The following is a 22833-nucleotide window of genomic DNA, read 5'->3' as shown; positions in this document are numbered from 1 at the left end:
GTCATAATCTTGGACTTTGAAAAGCCTGATATCTGGTCGCGATTTTCGCACCCCGCAATTCCTCGCTGCGTAGGGCACATGGCTCAAACGGCTTAGCTCTGCACCATCCATGCAATTCATCAACTTCGAAAATCCACAAAGTCATGAGGTACTACACAATCACAACGAAAAGTGGTAATAATGAAAACACTTTTGGAGAACTAGGGAGAAACTGGAGATCGCTTCAGAACACTATCCGAAGGCCCGAAAAATCCCCAATGAATTCACAAGCTTGTAGATACCACCGACTGAAACGTGTGCAGTGCTTGAATCGATTAATACGACATGAGTTCTGGGTGATATACGATGCAGGACACAAGATAAAACGTTGAGGGAAGAAAGCCATGGTTGACACCGAGATAGTCCTAAACCAACTCAAACAATAATACCAGTCCTCAATGTTTACCTTCAATTAGTACATTGTATCGCCTTTGATTGTCGGGCTGTGATTCATGACATTGGAATTCATATGTTGAGGTGGATTTTGGGTCAGTATCGACAGTCGTCTATAGAAATATCCACTAGCGTATCCTTGTAACAGCAGCCTTAAATTACTCATCTAGAACTTCAGGCCAAATTTCGATCCTTTTCAGGACTAGCGCGGTCGCTTATCATTTTTGGCAGGCACACACTGGAAATATTCGTTCCTTCCTCTATTGAAAGTTCTTGAAGTTCTCCGTCGACAATTAACAATCCATCGCCAACAACGTCAAGATGGGGTACGTACACTTGAGATTCTACTATTCCTTTCAATATGCCATTCGAAATACTCTGGCTCCCTTTTTTCAGGGAATTGATGCGGCAAAAAGCGGAGGAGGGGTGTAGACTTCACCTCCACAGCCAATTCTTGACGGATTGGGTCGACGACGACATATTCTTGAATCGCAGAACTCTAGCTAACATAACAATCGAACAGACGCGTGATTAGAAACCAAAGAAAGGGTCGTGGCTCGATCTTCACAGCCAACACCAGATTGAACAAGGCACCTGCTCAGTTCAGAACTCTCGATTATGCTGAGAGACACGGTTACGTCCGTGGTGTCGTAAAGGACATCATCCACGACCCAGGACGTGGTGCTCCCCTCGCCAAGGTTGTCTTCCGCGATCCATACAGATTCAAGCTCCACACCGAGACTTTCATCGCCAACGAAGGAATGTACACTGGACAATTCATCTACGCTGGAAAGAACGCCAACCTCACAGTCGGAAACGTTCTCCCTCTCGGATCTGTTCCAGAAGGTACCGTTATCTCCAACGTTGAGGAGAAGGCAGGCGACCGTGGTGCGTTGGGACGTACCTCTGGTAACTATGTTACTGTTATCGGACACAACCCTGATGAGGGCAAGACCCGTGTCAAGCTCCCATCCGGTGCCAAGAAGGTCATCAAGAGCAGTGCCCGTGGAATGATCGGTATTGTTGCTGGTGGTGGAAGAACCGACAAACCTCTCTTGAGTACGTTTTGAAAGGCCCAATCGACAATAAGTGATATGGAAAGTTTGGTATACTGATTTTTTTTACAGAGGCATCCCGTGCTAAGCACAAGTTCGCCGTCAAGCGTAACTCATGGCCAAAGACTCGTGGTGTTGCCATGAACCCTGTTGACCATCCTCACGGAGTATGTAAAATTTGCCATTTATGCCAGAATCAAGCGCTAACAAGAAACAGGGTGGTAACCATCAACATATTGGTAAGGCATCCACTATCTCAAGATACGCTGCACAAGGTCAAAAGGCTGGTCTCATTGCTGCGAGAAGAACTGGTCTGTTACGTGGTACCCAAAAGGTCAAGGATTGAGCGAGTTGAGGGGATTTTCATTGCTTCGGATATGTTGGGCCTGCATCTTTGTAATTTGGGATGGATCTCAACGAGGATGACAGAAAAGAATTCTACCAAACAATCTTGTGTGCTCTGGCATGATTTACTAGTGATCAGGAGATCGTGATGGCATGTTAACAGGCACTAAACAAAATGAATTGATGGCTTTTCTACCAACTTGAATCCAAAAATTTGAACCTCGTAATATTCAATGACTAGATTATTATTGCACAAGGACATACATTTATTCTGTGATTTCACAAGCACCCTTATTTATTCTGTGAACTATAAGAGCAATACTGCTTGGCTCCCATTATGACCTACTTTAGAGGATTGGTTCCTCGCAGTGGGTCTTTGTTCCTCGGAAGCCGAGCCCAATTTCAGCCCCACCACATCTTTCTCACCACGCCGTAACCCCGCCATTAAAATATAACAACTTAAAATATACCATCAGAGCTAAAGTAACGATGTCTGGAATTAAAGAATACGCCCTCCTTTGCTTGGAGAACCCATTGCTTGGTAAGTAGAGTTATGTTATAACCTCAACTATTTCTCAGTGTCTCACCTATGGACGTACAATCAACATGTAGAGCTCTCATCAGCTTCGAGTGTAGAGAATTTCGAGATTCGAGTCTATCCATTCTTGAGGGAAAAAAGCTATCTCTATCTAAGCTTTCAACTTATCTTTTGCGAATATACCTATCCAGCTGAGGCTAACTCTATCTCCAGATATCCAAGCCCAAGGAAACCAAGCTCTCCTCGACAAATACGGCCTCAAGCCTAACGATGCCATCCTCGCTGAAGAAAAACACGCCGCCATCTACGAGGATCTCCTCAACAACTACTCCGCCAAATTGATTGCCGGAGGTGGAGCCCAAAACACTGCTCGTGGAGCCCAATACATTCTCCCACCCAACAGCGTTGTATTCCTCGGTGGAGTCGGCGACGACAAATATGCCGCCATCTTGCACGATGCTGTCAAGACCGCCGGTCTCCGCGTTGAATACCGCGTTGACAAGACCCAACCCACCGGACGCTGTGGAGTTGTGATCACTGACCACAACCGATCCATGTGTACCGATTTGGGCGCTGCCAACCACTACGACTTGGAGCACTTGAAGTCCCCCGAGGTCTGGAAGTTGGTTGAGAATGCTACACACTACTTTGTCGGTGGATATCATTTGACCGTTTGCCCACCAGCTATCCAAGCTCTTGCTGAAGAGGCTGCCAAGAACAACAAGGCATTTGTCTTCTCCCTCTCTGCACCATTTATCTCTCAGTTCTTCAAGGAGCCTCTTGATGCTACTGCTCCTTACTGGGATTATGTCATTGGTAACGAGACTGAGGCTTTGGCATGGGCTGAAAGCCATGGTGTCGAGTCCAAGGATATCAAGGAGATTGCTAAGGCATTGGCTGCTTTGCCAAAGGAGAACAAGAAGAGAGAGAGAGTTGCTATTATCACCCAAGGAACTCTTCCTACTGTTGTCGCTGTCAACGGACAAGATGTTAAGGAATATCCTGTCCATGCCATCGACAAGAACTTGATCAACGATACCACAGGTGCAGGAGATGCTTTCGCTGCTGGCTTTACTGCTGGTTTGGTTGCTGGAGAACCTCTCGATAAGTGCGTTGATCAAGGACAATGGTTAGCTAAGTTGAGCATTCAGGAGTTGGGCCCTTCGTAAGTCTTCCATTCATTTCATACATGCACATTACATTGTCAAAAATTGGTGTACAATTTCATCAAATTGTCTAGATTACAGACTAACGATATTTGCAGATTCCCCTTCCCTAAGCAGACTTACAAGCCTACCAGCCAATAGATACCTATAAGCTATTTCCCATTCTGATTCTAGACGGCGTTCAGGTGATGGTTTCAACAACAGGAGCGTCTACAATCGAAATGATGTAGTGCATGATGCATTGACCTTACGATCCTCCACGATCAATTCATAGAGCTAGCGTGTTTTTTAGAAACCCAATAAAAAGTTATTTACTGATATCTGTTTTGATAACTCTCAGTTACAGCTTCTGACTGCGATTTTCTTACAATGTGCCCATGACATCTGCCTACTGATGATTCCTGATGATAACCTGGACTATGTAAGAGTAAAACTATCTTACTGGTTAGTGACGACAGACGCAAGACGGTGTCGGATGGAGATGTGGATGTGGATGTGGATGATGAGGATATTAGATTGGTGGGTTGTAATGAACCTTCAATGATTCATGATAATGAATTGAATTCAGCCTCGGTGACCTTGTCCAGCGGGGGGTGTATGGTTGTAATTTTCATTCTCAGTCTGACTGTTCCAAATTGAACTCTGTAACATTGTACTTCGATCAAATTCGCTAGCACCTGTATAGATACCACTATCATGGCCATTATAGGATGGGCGACCCAAGGTTCTACCGTAGTATGCCTTTGGTGGTGAGTTGTTTGCGTAGATGCTGCTGTTTGTTGAAAACCCCGATGATGAGATTGACATGGGTCCGAAATGCTTTGACAGTGACTCCTGCAACATTTGGTTGACTGGCGTGGAGGCGTCAAAAGATGACATCTGGTTCCTGACATTATTCGCAACACCATTTGTGCCTCGTTGTTGCATTCCAGTCATGTTGTCGAGGGCCGCAACAGCAGCAAGCTGATCTTTACTGGTTGAGTAATTCATTGATGAAAATTCACCAGAGCTTGATGACTTTTCGGGACTGATGGGTCGAAGCTCATTAGGTTTGGGTGTGAAGGGCGAGCCCCAGATTCCAGGTAGACTTGGAAAGCCTTTGGTGGGTGTTATATGGTTACTTGCCAATGGACGTGTTCTTTCAGAGCCAATAGGCGCAAATACCGCATTTGCAGTAGAGCTGCTCATACCATAAGATGTATCTTCGCTAGGAGCAAGACTTGCAGGCTCAAGTAAATCGTCCACCATGCGACTCATTTCGTTATCCATAATGCCCAAAGAGTCCGATACTACAGCCACCTCGTTGCCGGTGTTCGTGTCGTTCTGCACAGCGTATGTAGGTTTCGCTGGCTGACTTGGTATAGCAGAGTCATTTGATGGGGGTACGATAGCACTTTCAGTACCGTAGACAAATCTGCCATCATCGATCATCATAATTGGACACGGTTGTTCAAAATGGAGAGCCATGCCAGCTCGTAAGATATCCCGGATACGAGCATAATTCTCGTTATGGGATTGCCGAATGATACCATCGGAGATACGAGCTTTCAAAAAGCCATCATCTTTATTATAGAGACTGTATTCTTCCAGACCATCTGGTAAATCCCGGAGAGGCTTAAATCCGAGTGTCTGTTCGTCTTCAGGCAACAAATACGAAAGACAAGGAAGCGATGCGACAGGAAAGAAGCTGACGAGGGCGGAAAGTGCATCTGCGGCTGTCTTCCACATTCTTTGAATATGTCCAATTAATGGGCCTGTGGACTCCCGGTCAACTCCATCTCCAAGACCGACAAGAAGAAGACGTTGAGAGATAATCCAGGCGAAATATTGTCGAATGGTGGGGAGGACTCTGATTGCGACTGGACTGAGCTTTTCGAAGGAATCGCCAGATGAATCTGTGGCAGTCAAAGACTCCAGGTTTTCTGCTTCAGCTGCATCGGCAAGCTCTGAGATAAGTGCTTGTAGCAAGACGCAGAATACTTGAAGATTGAAACCAAGAAGGAAATAAAAAGACTTTTTAAGGTCATCGGTTACACCACCCTCTGCTTCTACGTATCATGTCAAAATCTCTACATAGAAAACTAAAATTTGAATAAGAGGGATCGACTTACCTGTAAGCCTCTGGGTTGCCAGATAATTTGCAGCCATATTGATCATCACCAGCTTGTTTAGAGTTTCCTCAAAAGAGTGTTCTTTCAAGGCCGAGACCAATTGACCCAAAACTTCATTCTCTAATTCACTTTGCGTAGAAAATTCCACACCCTTGTAAAACCTTGCATGTAGTCTCACGAACCAAATGACAAGAGCGGACTCGACGGGCGCTGGGCGACGTCTACTCTGCCTTTCCTTTTCCCAACTATTAGATATTTTTTTGTACTCAATAGCCAAGTTTCCACGAGCCAATGTGTGGGGTTCCTTGACAGCAACTGCACGTAACAAATGGTATAATGCATCGAGATGACTACCATCAGCGAGAGCAATGACCGCCATCTGGTTGTGAGCATTGCCAGAGTCGGGATAAAGAGCTTCAGCCAGAGAATAGTATCCTAGGGCAGGGTCCCAGCTGCGCTCTTTAGTTCTTAAGTCATTTCGATATCTACTCAAGTCTCCGAGACGAAGTAGGGTGAAGTGACAGGAAAGCTTAAGCAGATGTTCAAGGGTTCTGCTAGCTTTGATAGGCTTGTCCACAGACAGCGGGCTCAAAGAAAGACGATTTGCGATGCGTTGCAATGCAGGGAGAGGACCAAAGTGGGAAGCAACACGCTGGATGTAGCCCTTGTAGAAAAACTGGCTCTCTTTAAGGAAATCAACATAGTGCTTCTCTAGCTTTCGGCGCTCCACAGCACGACGTCTCTGATCGGCGGAACGGTAGTGGGCAACGAGCTTTCGATATCGGGAATTAATCAGACTATGCGAGTCCCAGAGACGGTGTTGTACACGCTGCTTAGTAGCATATTCGAAGTCGCCAAAGATAACTGCTTCACAAGCAATGCGCAACCTGATATCATTAGACTGGTGCGATAAGACAAGAAGACAATAACGGACTGTGTGAGAAGATGCTGAATATCTTCAAATGTAGGGGAATCTTTGTTCAGCTGCGACTGTAACTCCTTTTCAATCTTTTGTGCAACGCTGAGGAGATGAAAGTTAGTATGAATCGGCGGCATAATATTTGCGACTGCGACAATCGGAACTTACAGCCAGTTTTGTTGAATAGAAGTTTTATCCATAGCGAAAGTTCCTCGGGAGATTATACAGAGCCCCAAGGGCGAGTTATTGTTAGGTTGATTTTTGTCTTCCTGCACCAGAATAAAAGTTGTAGGAGTTGGCCATGGAGTCTGGTGGGAAAAGAAATGTGAGGGAAGATCACAAAATTGAAGTTTGGGGGAAACTGCCAAAAAGTAAGGTGAATGCAAATTTGAGATGTAATTCACTATTCGATTATCGTTTCAAGGAATCAAGCAAGATTGGAACGACAAAAAGACTTTATGGTCTTTCTGAGCCTTATGCTTAGGAGAATACATGAGGAGGACGAGGGGAAGAAGTCGATGATGAGTTATGATTGAAGTGATGCTCCAGTCTCCCACCGGTAACTTTTAGTACGGTTTCCCTTCTTTTTCTGCCGGATTACACTTTATCCACCGCCTTATATTTGCGCCAAGACAACCTCGCACCTCAATCGTACAACGATAAAGACGAGCAGAGGTAATTAGTAAATCTTCACAACGCAAAACAATCTGTTGTCGCCAAATAGGAAAGGCACCATTTCTCAAGTATAATGTCAGGACACTGTTGCACTACACGTCACTGAGAAATAGCAACCCTCTTTTGACTTCCAGGTCTCGTTCTTCAACTCTCTACGCTCCCTTGTTCTCATCGATTTGCTTCGATATCTTAATCGTAGGTGGGTGAGGATATATCTAATCATCGAAGGTAAAGAAGGGGCATTGGCAGCAGAGGGAAGACTACTTTTCAATCGTAGAGTAACCCCCCCCGCATCTTATCACATTCTTTTCATTTTCCTTCATCTTGTTACACAATGACAAAACGTTTACGAGACGAAGAGTTTGATGGTCCTTCTTCTCCAGATTCAGAGATTATAGAGACTCCCAATCCACCCGACATACAGAAACCCCAAGCTACATCAAATTCCACACCTCAAGCCTCCTCCAAATTTGTTCACCTTGGTGAGGAGACCGGGGAAGCTCTCACAGTGATGCGGTGCTCTTTGCCAGGTCATCAGCGAACATTATCCTTCCTTTCATTCGATGACTATGAAGTACACTATAAAAAGTCTCACATGAACAGATGTTTGGAATGTCGCAAGAATCTTCCTTCGGAACATTTCCTCAACCTTCATATTGAGGAAAATCATGATGCATTGGTCAGTGTTAGGAAGGACCGAGGAGAAAAGATTGTAAGACAATCCCTCAGCGTGTGTAGTCTGTAGCTACTGATTCTCGGATAGTATTCCTGTTTTGTTGAAGACTGTGATAGGAAATGCTCAACCCCTCAGAAGAGACGCATGCATCTTATCGATAAACATATGTTCCCTCAGCAGTATGACTTCTTCGTTGTGAATGATGGTATTGATCATAAAAGCTCCATGCTTAGATCAGGGCGCCATGGACATCGAAGGCATAGCTCGGCAGCGAAACCGAAAGTTGAGGAAGTCAGGCAACGTGCCGCCACTACTGAGCCATCTTTGAACAATCAAGGCATCGACCAAGAATTTACTAGTCGACCCGGTGTCCCCCCAGCGCAGGCAGAAGATGATGCCATGGAAGTATCTGAGACGGCTGCATCAGTTCCTGAACCAGAAGACGATCAGATGAAAGGTTTAGAAACAGCCATGTCGTCACTGAGATTTGTTCCGAGTAGTGTAAGATTCGGCAGGGGACGGGGAAGGGGAAGGGGATTCAGCAAAGCCTGATGTGATATGGATTTACGATTTTATGATGTTATGAGAATTAAGAAAGTCTATAGTGGCACGAGCACTTACTTGTATTATTTATTGACTGGTGACTTTCATGTTGATTTGCAACGTATGGTTGAGCATCTCTATAAAGCATTGCACACTATGACAACCAAGAAAGTTTATATTGGCACGAGCACCTGTTTTATGCGATTGAACTCGTGACTTACACACTGACTTGCAACACATGGCTGAGTACCTCTTCAACGTATGGCATTGAACTCCATCCCTAGGTATGGCCATAGTAACAATGATGGGTATAATGAAGTTGATCTGTAGAGGGTGTTGAATATCTGGATCCGCAAATACACATGCAGCGTTTGATTATCTGGAGATAAATGTACGGAAAGAGTGGGTAGAATACGTCATAATATGCCTCACAACAGTTGCTGTAGGTCAAGTACATACATAGGATCTCGTTGAATAAAATCAATTCATATTGGGTATCTGTATCCAAAGTATCCTCTATCCAGCTCCGAAACGCCAATATCAATATGTACAATGCCCTTGTCATCTTGTGGCGTCAAAACAAACTCATACGAGCCCCCCAGCTATCTGCTCTTGGGTTTATAGTAATCTGATAAGGAAATGGATTGGCCTCGCTCGTGGTAATAGGCGGTATATGATCTTTCTCCATGTTGACTGTTGTTACGATCTTCATTGCTGCTTTCAGTAACATGGCCTCCATCGCATTTCTTACTTTTGCTCGTTCTGTAGAGCGCCGTGTGAGCCAGCCATAACCATAGGATAGAGCGTTCGAGCATTCTTACCACTTTCTGTTCGCGGAGTAGCTAATGTAACATCCAAAGTCCACTGTTCCCAACATACCTCTTCCTCCTATATTGTCCAGGTCAGCAAAGCGATGTTTTGGATAGAAGGAATGCGACCCGGATGATCGGAATTGGAATCCAGAATCAACATACGCCTTTCGTAAACCAAGCCTTTCTTCGCTTCTTCTCAAAGAATTGAACAGCCATTTGTCCTCTCACGCCAGTATTTCTCGCGCCAGTTTCCGAGGTGGTGTCTAGTTGCCGCACCAGAGCAGCGGTCCTTTGATCGATAAGCGTTTCAATTTCAACATTCTCAATGTATGGCAGAGTCATGTCCAGAACATCGCGAGACTTGGGTCGAATCGAAGGGAAGAAACGTTGGAAGAAAATGGTATGTAGGATGCCTGTATAGGAGTCGAGTTAGCAGGCGCATAATAGTGACATTTCCTGCCGGTGAAGGTAAGAAAACACCGTTTCTACTTGCCTCTGATGACCTCTTTCACCGAGGTAGGGTCAGCAAACACCTCAATAATATATTCTGGCGGTCTGCGCTGGTCCATTGCCACTGTTCAGTCTTCTCATTTGTGTGTGTGTTTGTTGTTTCCAGAGTTCGATCGTGCACTTTATAAAAGCTTTGCCCTTTAAGCTTTGGTCGTTTTGGCCTTTGTGCATTTACATGGAGGGGTAAGGAGTTATGCAACAGATGCAATAGTGTACGGAGTAAACTCGAATGCTTATCGGTACATGTAAATCGATGGGTCTGTCAGCCGAGTTGTGGCTGGCACGGCTGGCAAATTACCATCCTCGGCCTTCAGAGACAACAAAGGGAGCTTTCCTCGCATTTCAAGGTTCCTGAGGGCAACCTTATAATTAAATCTTATCGTTTCAACATTCAATATTATTTCATTTCCTTCACGTTTGCAAGTCTTCAGACAACCATTCTTCAACGTTATGTGATTGTAGTTGCATTCTTTTTCTTTCAAAGAACAAAATCATGAATTCCCTTCGCAAATGGGCAAGGAGGAATAGAACTCCCCTTGCGATTGGGTTTGGAGTGATTGGTGTAGGCTATGTAGCTACGCAGTACGTGCTAGGAAAGATTCATGATGCTCGACAACGTATGAGCAGTGATCGTATAGCTCGAGAGAAGTATAGTTTGATACCCACCGAGATAGTGACTTATGCTTATCCACTTATTCTTAGTCTTCGACGTCGGTTTGAACAAAATCAGGAAGATTGCACTTACACCGTCTTGGCCCTCCTGCCCACCGCCACCGAGAACATTCTTGCCGAATTGAAAACGGAGAGAATCACCGACGAGTTGCAACAACAAAAAGCTGCGAAGCAGGCACGAAATGGGGGTGATCGTCGATCGGATTGGGGATCCAGTCCCCCTAGTATCACCGACGATGATGGCAGAAGCATGGTGAGTTTTAGTGATAGTGGAATGCATATAAGTCAACTCGGAATACCCTCAGGATCAGAATTCGGTGGTGATGGAGCACAGGATGGAGGGCAACAAGGAGAGCAGCAAGTACAAAAGATCAAAAGGTCGAAGATGCAATTATGGAATGATCTCAAGATTAGCTGTAAGTTAATTGAAGCTCGCTTTTACATTCGTTGCTAATAATTGCTAGCCATCACGCGATCATTCACTTTGATATATACACTCTCTCTTCTCACACTACTCACACGAATTCAACTTAATCTTCTAGGACGTCGCAGTTATCTTTCGAGTGTAGTCTCGCTAGCTACTGGTGGCGTGGAGCAGTCAACAATAAGCTTAGAAAACAACGACGATGACAATTCAGATCAAGCTTATGGAAACGACTTCGAGACGAATAGACGATATTTGACATTCAGCTGGTGGTTACTTCACCGAGGATGGAGAGATGTTATGTTCAAGGTTGAAGCTGCGGTAAAAGAAGTGTTCAAGGACACTTCTATCAGAGAAGAGCTCACCATGGCTAAGTTCTCTGAATTGACGCTTGAGGTCCGTAAAAAGGTAGAAGGAGCCACTCCCGAAGACAGACAGGCTACTCGCTGGTTACAATATCTCCTGCCTCCCCGAGACCAAGAGGATTTCGTCATCAAAGAATCCGGTATGAAAACTATGGAGCCTGAGACACCTTCATCGTCCCCTGTGTCACCATTAAGACGACTCCTTGATGAAACCTCGGATCTCATTGACTCTCCACCGTTCTCCCACGTTCTGACTATGCTTCTTGATGCTGGTTTCTCAACTCTTGTTGAACAAAAGATTGCCCAGCAAAGTTTTAAGATTCCGTCTCAGCCTGAAGATGCTCGTGTTACTGAAATCGTTGAGCCGAACTCGGTAAAGCTTCCGTTGATTTTAGCTGTGCTTACGAGACAGGCTCATTCCATTGGAAATGGTGTGCCTAATGAATACCTTCAAGCCATGGAGCAGGTTAGGGAATTGGAGGCTTTTGCCGCCGTGGTTTACTCTAGTCACGAGAACGAGATTAACCCGATCGATGACTTTGGGAGTGCCGTGTTAGTGCCAAGGAATGACTTGGGCGAATCTGAAATGACTGGCCAAGATAGTCTTATAGACGTGGGAACTGCTAGCAGATTTGAAAGTGCGTGGGGAAAAGCGGTAGACCCCGCTGACAAAGTAACATCTTTGTAGATTGGATCTGGGCGAAGACTATACAAAGTCGAGGGAATTTTTGGAATATGGGAATCATTACTGGGCAGGGTTGCGGGAAATTCATTGAGGCGAAAGAAGAAACGAGTTATGTAAAAGATACCAAAATAATGGCATAATTGTATCATCCTTTAGACCTTTGAGAGCCATATCATCTGTTCTATCCAGCTTGGCCCACTTTGATGTACATGCTATGATTTGATTTTCAATGTCCAGGATACGAAGTACCTAAAAATAGGAGATCATTTGATTTCTCGAATCCATCCTGGACAATAAAGAATGAAGTGAGACATCATCGTGGAAACCTTTTGATTATCAAATCTAATCCCAGTCGGCTTTGACGATGATATCTGGCCAACCCAAGACTGGGCGTATTCGGGATTTCGACTTCCACAATTTCTCAGGCCAGCTTCTATATCAACTGCCCATTCTACTGATGTGCCCCCTTTAACCTCGACTCCAAGAACCCCCAAACGCCTCGACCTGCAACTGTGTTTTATTGAATTACAGTTCAAATTAAATGCTGTGCGACATTGAATATCCACTGCGTGTAAATCATCAAGTTCGTAACGCGCATTAGACATTAGAGAACGCCTTTAACGAATTGGTCGAGGGCCAGCTCGAAGAGCTCGTTTGCAACCCCTTCGCCTCCAGGGTGCTCGACGGGGGACAGCGGGTTCTTGACAACTGCGAAGTATCAGCAGATTGTAGAAACGATAATGGGGTGGGGGGCATACCAAATTCCACATAAAGATTGACATATATCTGATGTAGCACCTGCCTCATAGTTGGAGTTTGTGTGTCGGTAAGCATCACGAACTTGATATTTGTTGGCGTCTCATAGTAATGTAACTTATACTGTGCCGTTCGAAATGATATGAAGCTATCGTCCGGTCCTCCTAACTTCCGCACCATATTCCGCAGCGAGAATATGGTTCCAAATATCAATTTCGCATCGTCTTGCGCGCTCAACTTCCCGGGGCGACTCTTCGGCACGGCAAGTTCTGGAACATTGAGAGGAGGCACGGCGCTGGAGTTGCTGGAGCCGGAAATGGGTCGCGCAGTTGCGCCGGTGGTGGAGAGGGGTCGGTCATTATTGCGGTGCCAGAGTTTGGAATAGATGCATTCGGCTGGGGGAGACGAGTTAGTGTCAATTGCAAATTCTGAGACGTGTGTGTGTTGACTTACTATGCCTATCGAATATGTAAAAGGAATAAACAACCATGGTGAGAATATGGTGCGGTCTGGAGGATTTCGAATGTCGATGTTCTCTTGGGACACTTTCGGCCTCGTAACTTATTATTACTGACAAGGCTCCGTCGACATGTACTCTGTATGTATTATGTATTATGTACGTACGGTAAGGGTGGTTGAACATGGAATAGCAGGCTTTCATTTGGTAATAGGTTCGAAATTAAAATGATGGTACAGGCTCAACGCACGCTATCAAATTAAGCTTTTCACAAGCTAGGCAAGCCTAATGCCTCTAATCCCAGCGATCGGCCGACCCCTTGACCAAGCTCCTCATTCGCCAAAGTAATTTTTGGTAGCCTCACCTCACTGTCCAGTCTTACCTTTCTTCCCCTCCCACCAATACTTCTCTCTTTGTCTTTTCTTTACTCCTCCTTCAACATAGCTGGCCTTGGGATATGAAGGGAGATATTTAACTTCTGCAAAAATGTCTTCATTCGCTGGCGATTGTGAAACCCCAGGACATCCGGGTGATATCACCCAGAAAGAGGCTGATGCGGGCATTCTTCCTTCTCATGGTAAGTGGAGGGTTTCGATTGCGCGACCATAACGTCCAAAACTCTCTATAATGTAAACCAGCTTACCTCCTTTCGCAGGCATTTCTCTCGATATACCTGGTGGATTGGTTGACGGCCGCCCACCGATGGTACAATATCTGTAAAATGCCCCCAAATGACCCCCTCCTTATCTTTATCTCCCGCTAATGGATCTTCAAGTTCCACCCCCGCATATCAAAGTCCTCTTCGACATCACCGTCGCAGTGCCTCTGCACACCGGCAAGTAAAGGTTAGGCCCAAGTCTCACAGTCTGGACATTCGCACATGGAAATATGCTGATTGCAAAAGGAAACGCTTGATGCAAGATCCGAATACATGAATAATGAAGAAGATGGGAGAGCCGAACATCACATTAATCAATATATTATCAAGGATGAAATTGGCAGGGGCTCTTTTGGGGCTGTTCATCTAGCGGTGGATCAGTACGGAACGGAATTTGTAAGGGCTTCTGTCCTAAGCCATTGACTCTTGGTTTAATATTGGGTACATAGGCAGTCAAAGAGTTCTCCAAATCAAGGTTACGAAAAAGAGCGCAATCAAATATCCTTCGAAGACCGCATTATGTCAGACGACCCGGCAATCTCGCAGCAGGGAGCGGTTTTAATTCCCCTCTTCATCGCCGTTCGGCATCCGACATCCACATCAATGAGCAACGGGGAAATCCTTTATATCTGATCAAAGAGGAGATCGCTATCATGAAGAAATTAAATCACCCCAATCTCGTTAGTTTGATAGAAGTTTTAGACGATCCTGAGGAAGATTCTCTTTACATGGTTTTGGAAATGTGTAAGAAAGGTGTTGTCATGAAGGTTGGGCTTGGAGAGAAAGCGGATCCATATGACGTTGAAAGTTGCAGATACTGGTTTAGAGATCTCATACTTGGCATTGAGTATCGTAAGTACCTACGGTAATCTTCTGTATTGATATTATGGCTCACATCACGAAGTTCATGCTCAAGGCGTTGTGCATCGGGACATCAAGCCGGATAATCTGCTTTTGACCGAAGACAACGTGCTGAAAGTTGTAGATTTTGGAGTATCTGAGATGTTCGAAAAGGCTTCAGATATGATGACAGCCAAATCTACAGGGTCTCCGGCATTTTTGCCTCCAGAATTGTGTATAACGAAGCATGGTGATGTTTCCGGAAGGGCAGCTGACATATGGTCCATGGGGATCTCATTGTATTGTCTGCGCTTCGGTCACATTCCTTTCGAACGGACCGGAGTTCTTGAGTTGTATGAAGCAATCAAGAATGACGAGCTTGACTATGAGCCAAGTATCGACCCTCAGTTTGTCGATCTAATGAAAAGAATCCTAGAAAAAGATCCAAAAAAAAGAATTACGATGGATGAAATTCGCGTATGCTTCCCCTATACGTTTTACCGAATACGGCTGACATTGAGTAGGAACATGCTTGGGTAACTAATAATGGAACTGACCCATTACTACCAAAGGAAGAGAATATTGCAAATCTAGTTGAGCCGCCGAGTGAAATTGAGGTCAATCATGCAATAACCGCTAAAATGAGGGGTCTTCTCGCGGTCATGAAGGCTGTGAAGAAATTCAAGTCTAAAATGGAGCAGAGGAGACCTAACTCTATTTCTGAGACATTAGGGAAAGGTATCCGTGTTCTGCACCCATCGATGGGGATGGCCGAGCAAAAAGAATCCGCGCTTCATAGGTCCAAAAGTTCGGATCTCGAGGATAGACGTCTAGTTGAAGCAGCACTTGCCGCTGAAGGTGTGCACCATGATGGAACATATCCATCGGCCGATGGTCCTAGGACCATGGCAAGCCGAATGGACTCTTCCACCACAATCGTAGTGGATGAGGAGCCCATAGGCAAAGTACAATCACATAGTACTGCGAAAATCAATTCACATAATTCGATAGAAAAACGCCCAGAGTTTCGGGAACAACAATCTGGTGACAAGGGACACGCCCACGATCCTTTGGACGAACAGCCTCTGTACCTAGGAATTGGTGCCGGAGTTGGGCAAGACGATGATTCCCTAAATGAACCCGTACAAGAATTAATAGCCGAATCCCCTACAGCAGCCGATTTCAACATATACGACACTGCCTACCAACAAGAGGTCGATCGAATTCGTGCTGTCCAAGGGCACGCTGCCACTGTCTATTTGACGCGAAGGGTAGATCATAAAAGTGAATATAAAGCTGACCGTTACATGATAAATCTCCCAAATCATACGGAGATGAAGGGTAGAATTCAAGAAGGATGGAAGGGTCTTGTAGATCGCGCCCAGGAAAATAAAGATGAGCGTTCTCTTCATGAAAAACTTACGGAAGGTCATCAGGCTTTCTCCGAGTTAGTATCTAAGGCGGTGGAGAATACGAGGAATATGGGAAGAGATGCCAGTGAGAGGGAAGGGGCTACCTCTGAGAAGTAGTGCACAAGGCTATGTGGAAATGAAAGGAAAAGGTTGAGGAAGGGTAGAAAGAGGGAAGGGGAGATATCACGATATAGATGGTCAAGTGAAGTTATTGGTCTAGTGGGCTTTTAACGTACGTTTGTAGTGAGTTGCCATATGGGTTGATAATATTCTTGAATACCATAATTTTGCAATACAAGATAATTTTTTATTATTATAACTGCGACAGAAGCTGTGAGTGTTGGATTGATAGGGTTCCTGTGGATCTTAACAGACATGCCTGCTTTCTGTTCATCGTGTATTCTACTATGTATACTACGCATGACGTAAGAGTTCAATTTCTGCATCGTCGCTTCTGCATCTTGGTCAATTCTTTACTACGACCAGTCCGCGCCCATACCTAATTTTACCCGAAGCGAGTTTGAAGCTTGATTAGGGGGAGAAGTGCCCTTGTTGCTAGCTAATCTAGATATTATTAACGCATAACTCTGTCTCCATGATTTTGGTGTAATATGTGCTTTCAGAACTGAAGGGGTATTGTCTTGTCGTGTCTAGTATATTGGAGATTTCACATCCGCATTTGGAGATTTTTTCTCAATCCTCAATTTGGTTGGGTTAATCGGATACTGATTTCTCCTTCTTTATTACTATTGAGACTATTGCTTTCTCAAAACAAATGCAACATATGCGAATCTCCCCCAGAAACGCGGATTGTTCAGATACCCGTCGTAAACCCCAAATACCACTCCATTCTCATTAGGAAAAAGGCCAGCAGCTCGGCCCTCTGAAAACGCGTCATGAGCCTTTTCGACTATTTTTCTTGCCATGAGACTGCGAAAGAAGTGGTGCTGGGCTCCGGGACTCCTTCAAGACCCCCTCCTCGTCCTTGATGATGCCCCCGGTGAATGAATGCCGCAACATGCTTGCATGTCCCTTCCATACTGCCCATCTCTAATACTTTGCGTTCAATACTCCTAGTCTTTGACCAATCTCTCTCTGGCTGTTCCCTTTCCCTCCCGACCCAGATGCCATACCCTAACGCCAAATGCCAAATACTGGTATCATTAAAGTATACAAAGCAAATGATGCTTGCCAAATTGTTTTATTCCTCCTCTGTCATCTCAAATAGGATGTCTCCTGGAATCTTCCCACAATGATCCTAGAAAGACGTTGGTTCTCTGGTCATCATTACCCAAATGACACGCATCACTCCATTGAATGAAGCCAACACTGTCCTCGAATTTCTGCAATCCACCCAAAAGCGCAAATGTAATAGTACATCCGCGAACAAGCTGCAAGAAGGCCGCTCGCCTAATCACTCGAAGCACAACCTCTGCATCCGCAACTAACACATTGAATCTCCTGATCCTCCTTCAGATCTGCCTTCGGGACCCGGCATATACAGGTAGAGTTAAAGTTTGTCTCTTTCGTTTGGACGCATTTAAGACAGCACAACTATATCCAATTACCCATTAGTAAATCACTCAAACATGCATCCACTAACCCTTTCACCAAGAATAAATCATACCTTCTCGTAGCCCTCCTTCTTCCATTTCGCCACGAGCGTCGCATCGCATTGACCGTTCTTCACACACCAATCATATAATGCCTTGCTGATCTTCTCTTCACAGTACATATCCCAAACGTATCTACTTCGCTGGTGATTTATTTGTGTGATTTCCCAAGTGGCTTGATGGCGGGGACCAGTGGATGGTGGGGCTGCAATGGCATCTTTCATTTTGTTGCTGTAGACGAGGAGAGAATCTTCAATATCGCTGTAGCCATTTGGGGGAGCTTTGCGCTTGGAGGAGTGGCGGATGGCAGGCATGGTTGCGGTTTTTGTGTGGTAATCGTAGTAGTTATGAGGTTGACAACAATTGTAGTAAACTATCGTGAGGTATCGTGGTGTATCCAGGTGTAGAGAGTGAGATCGTAGCTATGTGAACGTCGATGAGATATATGATTCGTAGCGGGGTGAAGCAAGCAAGCAAGCTGTCATTCATTCAAAATTTAATTCGTCAGCCTCGAGCTCCTAGCTAAAGTTAAGGTTTGCCGCGCCCACGTGACACTTTTTGATCGGTCGCTTCTATCAAGGAACCTCAACTTCTGGGGACTGAATGGAGATTTGATCACAACGAATCAGCGACAATGGTTATTAATCCTACTTATCTTGCGCAGCGAACGCGCCAGTGTAAGTGAACCTTCCTGTGCCCTATGGGTTATAGTACTTTGGATTTGATATAGAGGGAAAGCTAATTAATGCGGTAGCCGTTAACTGGACTGATGCTAAATCGAGAGTGTTGAAGAGCTATAGAGAATGGATCCGTGCTGTATGTTTGCTCTATATCTGTGGAAAAGGCCGGAAGGAACGGCGGACGTGTGGAGAGCATGGAAACTGATGGGTGTTGATGTAGGCTCCGGAAATCCAAACAATGTACTCTCTCGGCATGCCGGTTTCACAATTGAGGACGAAGATGCGATCGGAGTTTGAGAGGCACAGATACGTGAACCACATTGGGACGGTGGATAAGTTGTTGTATGAGAGCCATGCAGAATTTCAGGTACGTTGAAGAAGTTGGGGAAACTATGCTTCGGGTTTGCTAGGAGACTACATGAAAGAGGGGTTGTACGGTGCATAGTGTACGCTATGGAGTCGGACCTGGCATGTGAGAAAGGATCTTTGGCATCAGCGGCATATTTGAACACAATTAGGGGGCGTGGAATGCGAGGGGCTACACATGAAGTCTATTTACTAACTTCGTGCTTTATAGGAGACTTTGAACTACTGGAAGCAACTTCCTCACATCTTGAAGTATTTCCGAGCAGAAGAAGATCCAACTGCGAGATTACCACAGAATTTCATGACTGGTTTCTTAGAGGTATGTCTACAACGTTGCTCCCATCTTCAATTCATTTCTGACTTCAATCAAAGGGACGCAATTAGAAGTTGGTATCTTTATTTTGTCGCTTTGTACATATCCCAATGAACCTCAATTGAACTCCATGAGATCCTTCCCTTTTATACGCCTTGCCATTGCCGTGATTTCTAAGTTATTGGCCCCAATACATTACGTTGTTTACGATTCCATCTGAGAGGCATGCTGCTCCCGTGCTGCTGTGAATTTATCGGCAACCACATCACAAAGATCTATCAAATCATCTAACCCCTTTCTTAAAGCATCTTCAGCTGAATTATCTATTTGCATTATTAGTCAATTGTCTCTAGGCAATCTGGAATGGGCAATGCTAACCATATGTTTGAATTCGAATGTTCATTAACTCTTCCGAAGGATGTGGTATCGAATAACCGCAGAACTCAACATCAGGACTGGAAAAGAAAGGGTTAGTAAAATTGTGCTGAGAAGTTTGCAGGCTACCAGGAATCTGACATACTTCTTCATGATGATGTATCTCAACGCATTTCCTAACGTGTGATCTTCTTTCTTAAACTCAAAAGATGCAGCCTTATCACTCGATCCAGGAAGCTAAATCCCACGCAGTTAGCACATACTCTTATCTATACTGCTGCAATCTCCCTCAAGATTTCTGTGAGCTCTTACAATACGAAGTCTCTGTTCTTGGAACATCATCGCAGCGGGGTTGTGCGGATCTTCGCGCATGAGGGTCTCGCCTTCAGTTTCTGCTGGCACTTCCTCCATCGATACATCTTCTGCAGGCGCTGGTGCAGATGCCTCTACTTCCTTCTTTCGTGGTGCCATTGTCAATCTGTTTGAGGGGGTATTATCGTGAGATGGATGGGCGCAAAGGAATGTCTAGCTGGTGAAGAACTGCAAGATTGATAATTTTGATAAATTTTATCAATGGTCACGTGTAGATAAGAGATTTGATGTTTCGGCCTTATGCCTGAGGCCATGCATTATATCACTTGGGACTTCGTGTGAAATCCAACTCCCCATCTATTTTTCCCTACTGCTTTCCATAAAAGTTTCGCAGTTTTCTAGAACTTCTGTGGTCAATCTACAGGATTCTCATCTTACTCTTCTCCTTTTCTGGAATTCCCAGTTCGGACAAGTGATGTTTGAAAGTCCAATAGATTGTTTGTTTTTGATGATTTACTTCACTTATGCAACTTGTGATAGGCTAAGAGAGGCAACCTTGACGCTCAGTGGCGGCAAATGAGCTTCAACCGTTTAAAGGCCTCGGGCGTATGTATGACCCGAGGAAAAGGTTAAGCTATAGAATAGGGGTTATCTCGATAACGGCAAACGTTATGCCAGCTGTGGGAACGTCATTTATCTTATGGCCTTAGCTTAAGGGGGATGTCACTCTAGGCTGTTACACTCGCGCGCGGCAAAGAAAGATTAGGATATCTTTGGTCGCCCGTTGGTAGGTTGATCAAGGCTCAAGTGCCTTTAGGAGAGGGAAAAAATCAATAGTGTCAAATCTGGGGTATCTCTGCAATATGCCGGAAACGAAACGATACACATTTTACCATTCGGAGGACTGTACAAATTCGACAATCGAATTTGTTCCAAGATGCCGTTGGGAACTTGGGGCATGTTCCACTACATACAACACATAACAGAGTCACCTGTTATGAGTACGAAACAGTATTGTGGCGCAGGATCAACGAATGGATTTCTCACGATTGCCTCATCTTCTGGTGAAGTCGCACACAGCCTTGCCACGAATAGATGCAGATGTCCCATGTCCTATGCCCCATTTTTGATCTGTTGAGTTGAAAACATTCCTCTGTTTTTTTTTTTTTCCAGAAGATGAGACACGAACCATGTATGATCCTGCTAGCGATCTTCTTTTTTACTTTGATTTATCTTACTTTACTTATTATTTCTTCTCCACGACGTGACGTGAGCCTTCGTTCGCAAAGATTCCTTTAATATTTCTAACGCGTCTCCTTCATGTGGGGAAGTTTGATTGGAGGGAGATGCTGAGCCGCGTTTCAAGGAAGATCATTCATGGAGCCATTTGGTTGGTTATTTTTGTGACTAGGGTATCAATTTGTCAAACGCAACCGTCGCAGTTCTAACAGGGATTCTTCAGACCATGTCTGCATGGACCACCTTCAATGGTAGGTGGACTCTGGACTCTGGACTCTGGGAGGGGCTCGCTGGCTGTTTTTTCCAAAACTGGCTTCGGCCCTTACTTGCTTTAACTAGCTTTGAAAGTTCGTTGTTCGACGAATGATCATAGACTCGGGAGCTGTCAAACCTGAAAGCTGTCTATGTTGATGTGCATCTTAATGATCTCCGATTGGGAGTTGAAGAACCCAAGTCAGCTTTGTCGTGTCACGTATACCTTTTGTGGCTCTTAGGTATTCAGTTATATACGTGCTTAGGAGGAATACGAGTCTACTTAAGAGCGGGCAACCCGAAAATTAAGCAATTCTCATCACTGCATCCCAGTTTGGAATAACCTTCCAATCGCTCAAGCTCGCCGCCCATCAGAATAATCATATATATTGTGTTGTCCGAAAGAAGAGGGGTTTGTGTTCACAGACCATGCTTATCCTCACAACACACGATTGATCGTCAGGGCTGCAAGCGAGAAATATTGAACATCGAAAACATCTTACAAATCAGATCTTTTTGCTGCAATTATCCGTATGAATGTTGTAGAGAGGGGCATTACAAGCAATATTCACATGCAAGATCTAACGATTATCTCAAACTCGTGTGATATATATTAAATATTCGCCAGATCAGGACTATGCTTCATTTCACAAAATTATCATTGAAACGAAAGGGACAACCGATAAGCTAATGATAATGGTGTGCAATTTGGATAAAATTTGATGCAGGACTAGCATGGGTTTCACTAGGACACTATGAAATATTGAATTCACAGATCCTGCAGATCAGGTCTACAAGGGTTGAAACCCAAAAGCGTGGAAAACGATCTCTGAAGTTTTGAACGATGAGGAATCTTTGGGGAGGTTTGGGCGATTTAGAAAACGAGAATAACACAGCTTTTTCTACTTTGCCTCCGCCCTTCAAGATTGAGCTGAAACTTTCCAACGGCAATTCTTACATCAAAGATGTCTTATATTCATTGGCAGAGAAAATGATAGCCAAGACATTTAGGATTTGATTCATGTTTGATAACCAACCACATCCACCTGTTAGACACCAGCTGCCAGATCTAATCTACTGTTTTCTCCTAGAACTTCCCTATTTATCCGAATCCCGCCAGGTACTAGGTACCGCACACTCTGCCTTGAGTTGAATCTAAAACAATAGTTGATTTTCATGATGTCCAAGCTTTTCTTGAGCTTCATTTCCTGAAAATACATTGAACTTGGTGGGTGGGTAAAGGGTATAATGAATTGCATGACTGACTATAGAGGAAATCTCCCATGGCAACATATAAGTTATCGCCATCGTTATATCTGAAATAGCCCAATACCACCTAGCTACTCCCATATTGACGATCGCATGTGGAAATACATACGAATCCATCCTTCATCCCATCCTAAATTATGACCTCAGTGTCCTCCCGCTCTCAAGCATTGATACTCAACTTAAATAAAATCCTTAAATATCGGATCAAACAAACCCAAGCAAGCACGGAAACAAAGGCGTCAGAAGTTGTGTTGCTGAATGGAGGTATAATTTGGATCTTCATCAAATGCCCAATCCCTCCCGCCATAATGAAACTTTACACATCTCCAATTTTGTATTCCTTGGGGGATTCCTTCATACTGA

General features: G+C 44.6%; 11 protein-coding genes across 13 annotated transcripts; 6 read left to right on the top strand and 5 right to left on the bottom strand.

Moving 5' to 3' along the window:
• The first annotated feature begins 715 nt into the window (after positions 1 to 715).
• BCIN_03g02530 (hypothetical protein) lies at positions 716 to 2097 on the top strand. Its single transcript, XM_001554997.2, has 4 exons — positions 716 to 758; positions 956 to 1491; positions 1560 to 1654; positions 1705 to 2097. The coding sequence occupies exons 1-4, from the start codon at positions 754 to 756 to the stop codon at positions 1831 to 1833; spliced, it is 765 nt and encodes a 254-aa protein (XP_001555047.2). The 5' UTR covers positions 716 to 753; the 3' UTR covers positions 1834 to 2097.
• A 62-nt stretch (positions 2098 to 2159) lies between these two features.
• Positions 2160 to 3914, top strand: Bcado1. Of its 2 annotated transcripts, none has more exons than XM_001554998.2 (3): positions 2160 to 2373; positions 2584 to 3535; positions 3635 to 3914. In XM_001554998.2, the coding sequence occupies exons 1-3, from the start codon at positions 2322 to 2324 to the stop codon at positions 3675 to 3677; spliced, it is 1047 nt and encodes a 348-aa protein (XP_001555048.1). In that variant the 5' UTR covers positions 2160 to 2321; the 3' UTR covers positions 3678 to 3914. The 2 variants fall into 2 exon arrangements, with proteins under 2 accessions (XP_001555048.1, XP_024547596.1); XM_024691823.1 differs by having other exon boundaries at positions 2445 to 3535.
• A 7-nt stretch (positions 3915 to 3921) lies between these two features.
• BCIN_03g02510 (hypothetical protein) lies at positions 3922 to 7113 on the bottom strand. Its single transcript, XM_001554999.2, has 4 exons — positions 6735 to 7113; positions 6582 to 6668; positions 5648 to 6534; positions 3922 to 5584 (listed from the first exon to the last, which is right to left on the bottom strand). The coding sequence occupies exons 1-4, from the start codon at positions 6764 to 6766 to the stop codon at positions 4101 to 4103; spliced, it is 2490 nt and encodes an 829-aa protein (XP_001555049.1). The 5' UTR covers positions 6767 to 7113; the 3' UTR covers positions 3922 to 4100.
• Positions 7114 to 7263: 150 nt separating this feature from the next.
• On the top strand, positions 7264 to 8533 carry BCIN_03g02500 (hypothetical protein). Of its 2 annotated transcripts, XM_024691822.1 has the most exons (3): positions 7264 to 7514; positions 7625 to 7953; positions 8005 to 8533. In XM_024691822.1, exons 2-3 carry the CDS (start codon positions 7753 to 7755, stop codon positions 8467 to 8469), a joined length of 666 nt encoding a protein of 221 aa, XP_024547595.1. In that variant the 5' UTR covers positions 7264 to 7514; positions 7625 to 7752; the 3' UTR covers positions 8470 to 8533. The 2 variants fall into 2 exon arrangements, with proteins under 2 accessions (XP_024547595.1, XP_001555050.1); XM_001555000.2 differs by having other exon boundaries at positions 7264 to 7953.
• Positions 8534 to 8931: 398 nt separating this feature from the next.
• On the bottom strand, positions 8932 to 10081 carry BCIN_03g02490 (hypothetical protein). The gene is made up of 4 exons (XM_024691821.1): positions 9766 to 10081; positions 9435 to 9685; positions 9282 to 9348; positions 8932 to 9222 (listed from the first exon to the last, which is right to left on the bottom strand). The coding sequence occupies exons 1-4, from the start codon at positions 9839 to 9841 to the stop codon at positions 9035 to 9037; spliced, it is 582 nt and encodes a 193-aa protein (XP_024547594.1). The 5' UTR covers positions 9842 to 10081; the 3' UTR covers positions 8932 to 9034.
• A 14-nt stretch (positions 10082 to 10095) lies between these two features.
• On the top strand, positions 10096 to 12076 carry Bcpex3. Its single transcript, XM_024691820.1, has 3 exons — positions 10096 to 10430; positions 10485 to 10870; positions 10919 to 12076. The coding sequence occupies exons 1-3, from the start codon at positions 10276 to 10278 to the stop codon at positions 11929 to 11931; spliced, it is 1554 nt and encodes a 517-aa protein (XP_024547593.1). The 5' UTR covers positions 10096 to 10275; the 3' UTR covers positions 11932 to 12076.
• A 53-nt stretch (positions 12077 to 12129) lies between these two features.
• On the bottom strand, positions 12130 to 13384 carry Bcbet5. Its single transcript, XM_001555003.2, has 3 exons — positions 13138 to 13384; positions 12687 to 13079; positions 12130 to 12636 (listed from the first exon to the last, which is right to left on the bottom strand). Exons 1-3 carry the CDS (start codon positions 13172 to 13174, stop codon positions 12533 to 12535), a joined length of 534 nt encoding a protein of 177 aa, XP_001555053.1. The 5' UTR covers positions 13175 to 13384; the 3' UTR covers positions 12130 to 12532.
• Positions 13385 to 13450: 66 nt separating this feature from the next.
• Bccmk3 lies at positions 13451 to 16348 on the top strand. The gene is made up of 7 exons (XM_024691819.1): positions 13451 to 13718; positions 13797 to 13857; positions 13917 to 13986; positions 14046 to 14195; positions 14249 to 14651; positions 14704 to 15116; positions 15164 to 16348. The coding sequence occupies exons 1-7, from the start codon at positions 13628 to 13630 to the stop codon at positions 16166 to 16168; spliced, it is 2193 nt and encodes a 730-aa protein (XP_024547592.1). The 5' UTR covers positions 13451 to 13627; the 3' UTR covers positions 16169 to 16348.
• A 362-nt stretch (positions 16349 to 16710) lies between these two features.
• On the bottom strand, positions 16711 to 18155 carry Bcbud31. Its single transcript, XM_024691818.1, has 2 exons — positions 17679 to 18155; positions 16711 to 17605 (listed from the first exon to the last, which is right to left on the bottom strand). The coding sequence occupies exons 1-2, from the start codon at positions 17976 to 17978 to the stop codon at positions 17462 to 17464; spliced, it is 444 nt and encodes a 147-aa protein (XP_024547591.1). The 5' UTR covers positions 17979 to 18155; the 3' UTR covers positions 16711 to 17461.
• Positions 18156 to 18214: 59 nt separating this feature from the next.
• BCIN_03g02440 (hypothetical protein) lies at positions 18215 to 19154 on the top strand. Its single transcript, XM_001555006.2, has 5 exons — positions 18215 to 18341; positions 18419 to 18480; positions 18565 to 18711; positions 18922 to 19029; positions 19083 to 19154. The coding sequence occupies exons 1-5, from the start codon at positions 18299 to 18301 to the stop codon at positions 19092 to 19094; spliced, it is 372 nt and encodes a 123-aa protein (XP_001555056.1). The 5' UTR covers positions 18215 to 18298; the 3' UTR covers positions 19095 to 19154.
• A 25-nt stretch (positions 19155 to 19179) lies between these two features.
• Bcrpc19 lies at positions 19180 to 20150 on the bottom strand. Its single transcript, XM_024691817.1, has 4 exons — positions 19711 to 20150; positions 19544 to 19635; positions 19402 to 19478; positions 19180 to 19346 (listed from the first exon to the last, which is right to left on the bottom strand). The coding sequence occupies exons 1-4, from the start codon at positions 19867 to 19869 to the stop codon at positions 19228 to 19230; spliced, it is 447 nt and encodes a 148-aa protein (XP_024547590.1). The 5' UTR covers positions 19870 to 20150; the 3' UTR covers positions 19180 to 19227.
• Between the last annotated feature and the right edge of the window lie 2683 nt (positions 20151 to 22833).

Source organism: Botrytis cinerea, chromosome 3 (assembly GCF_000143535.2).
Source record: "Botrytis cinerea B05.10 chromosome 3, complete sequence".
NCBI lineage: Eukaryota > Fungi > Ascomycota > Leotiomycetes > Helotiales > Sclerotiniaceae > Botrytis > Botrytis cinerea.
The sequence above is the reverse complement of the archived record's forward strand: the minus strand, read 5'-3'. Positions and strand labels throughout refer to the sequence as shown.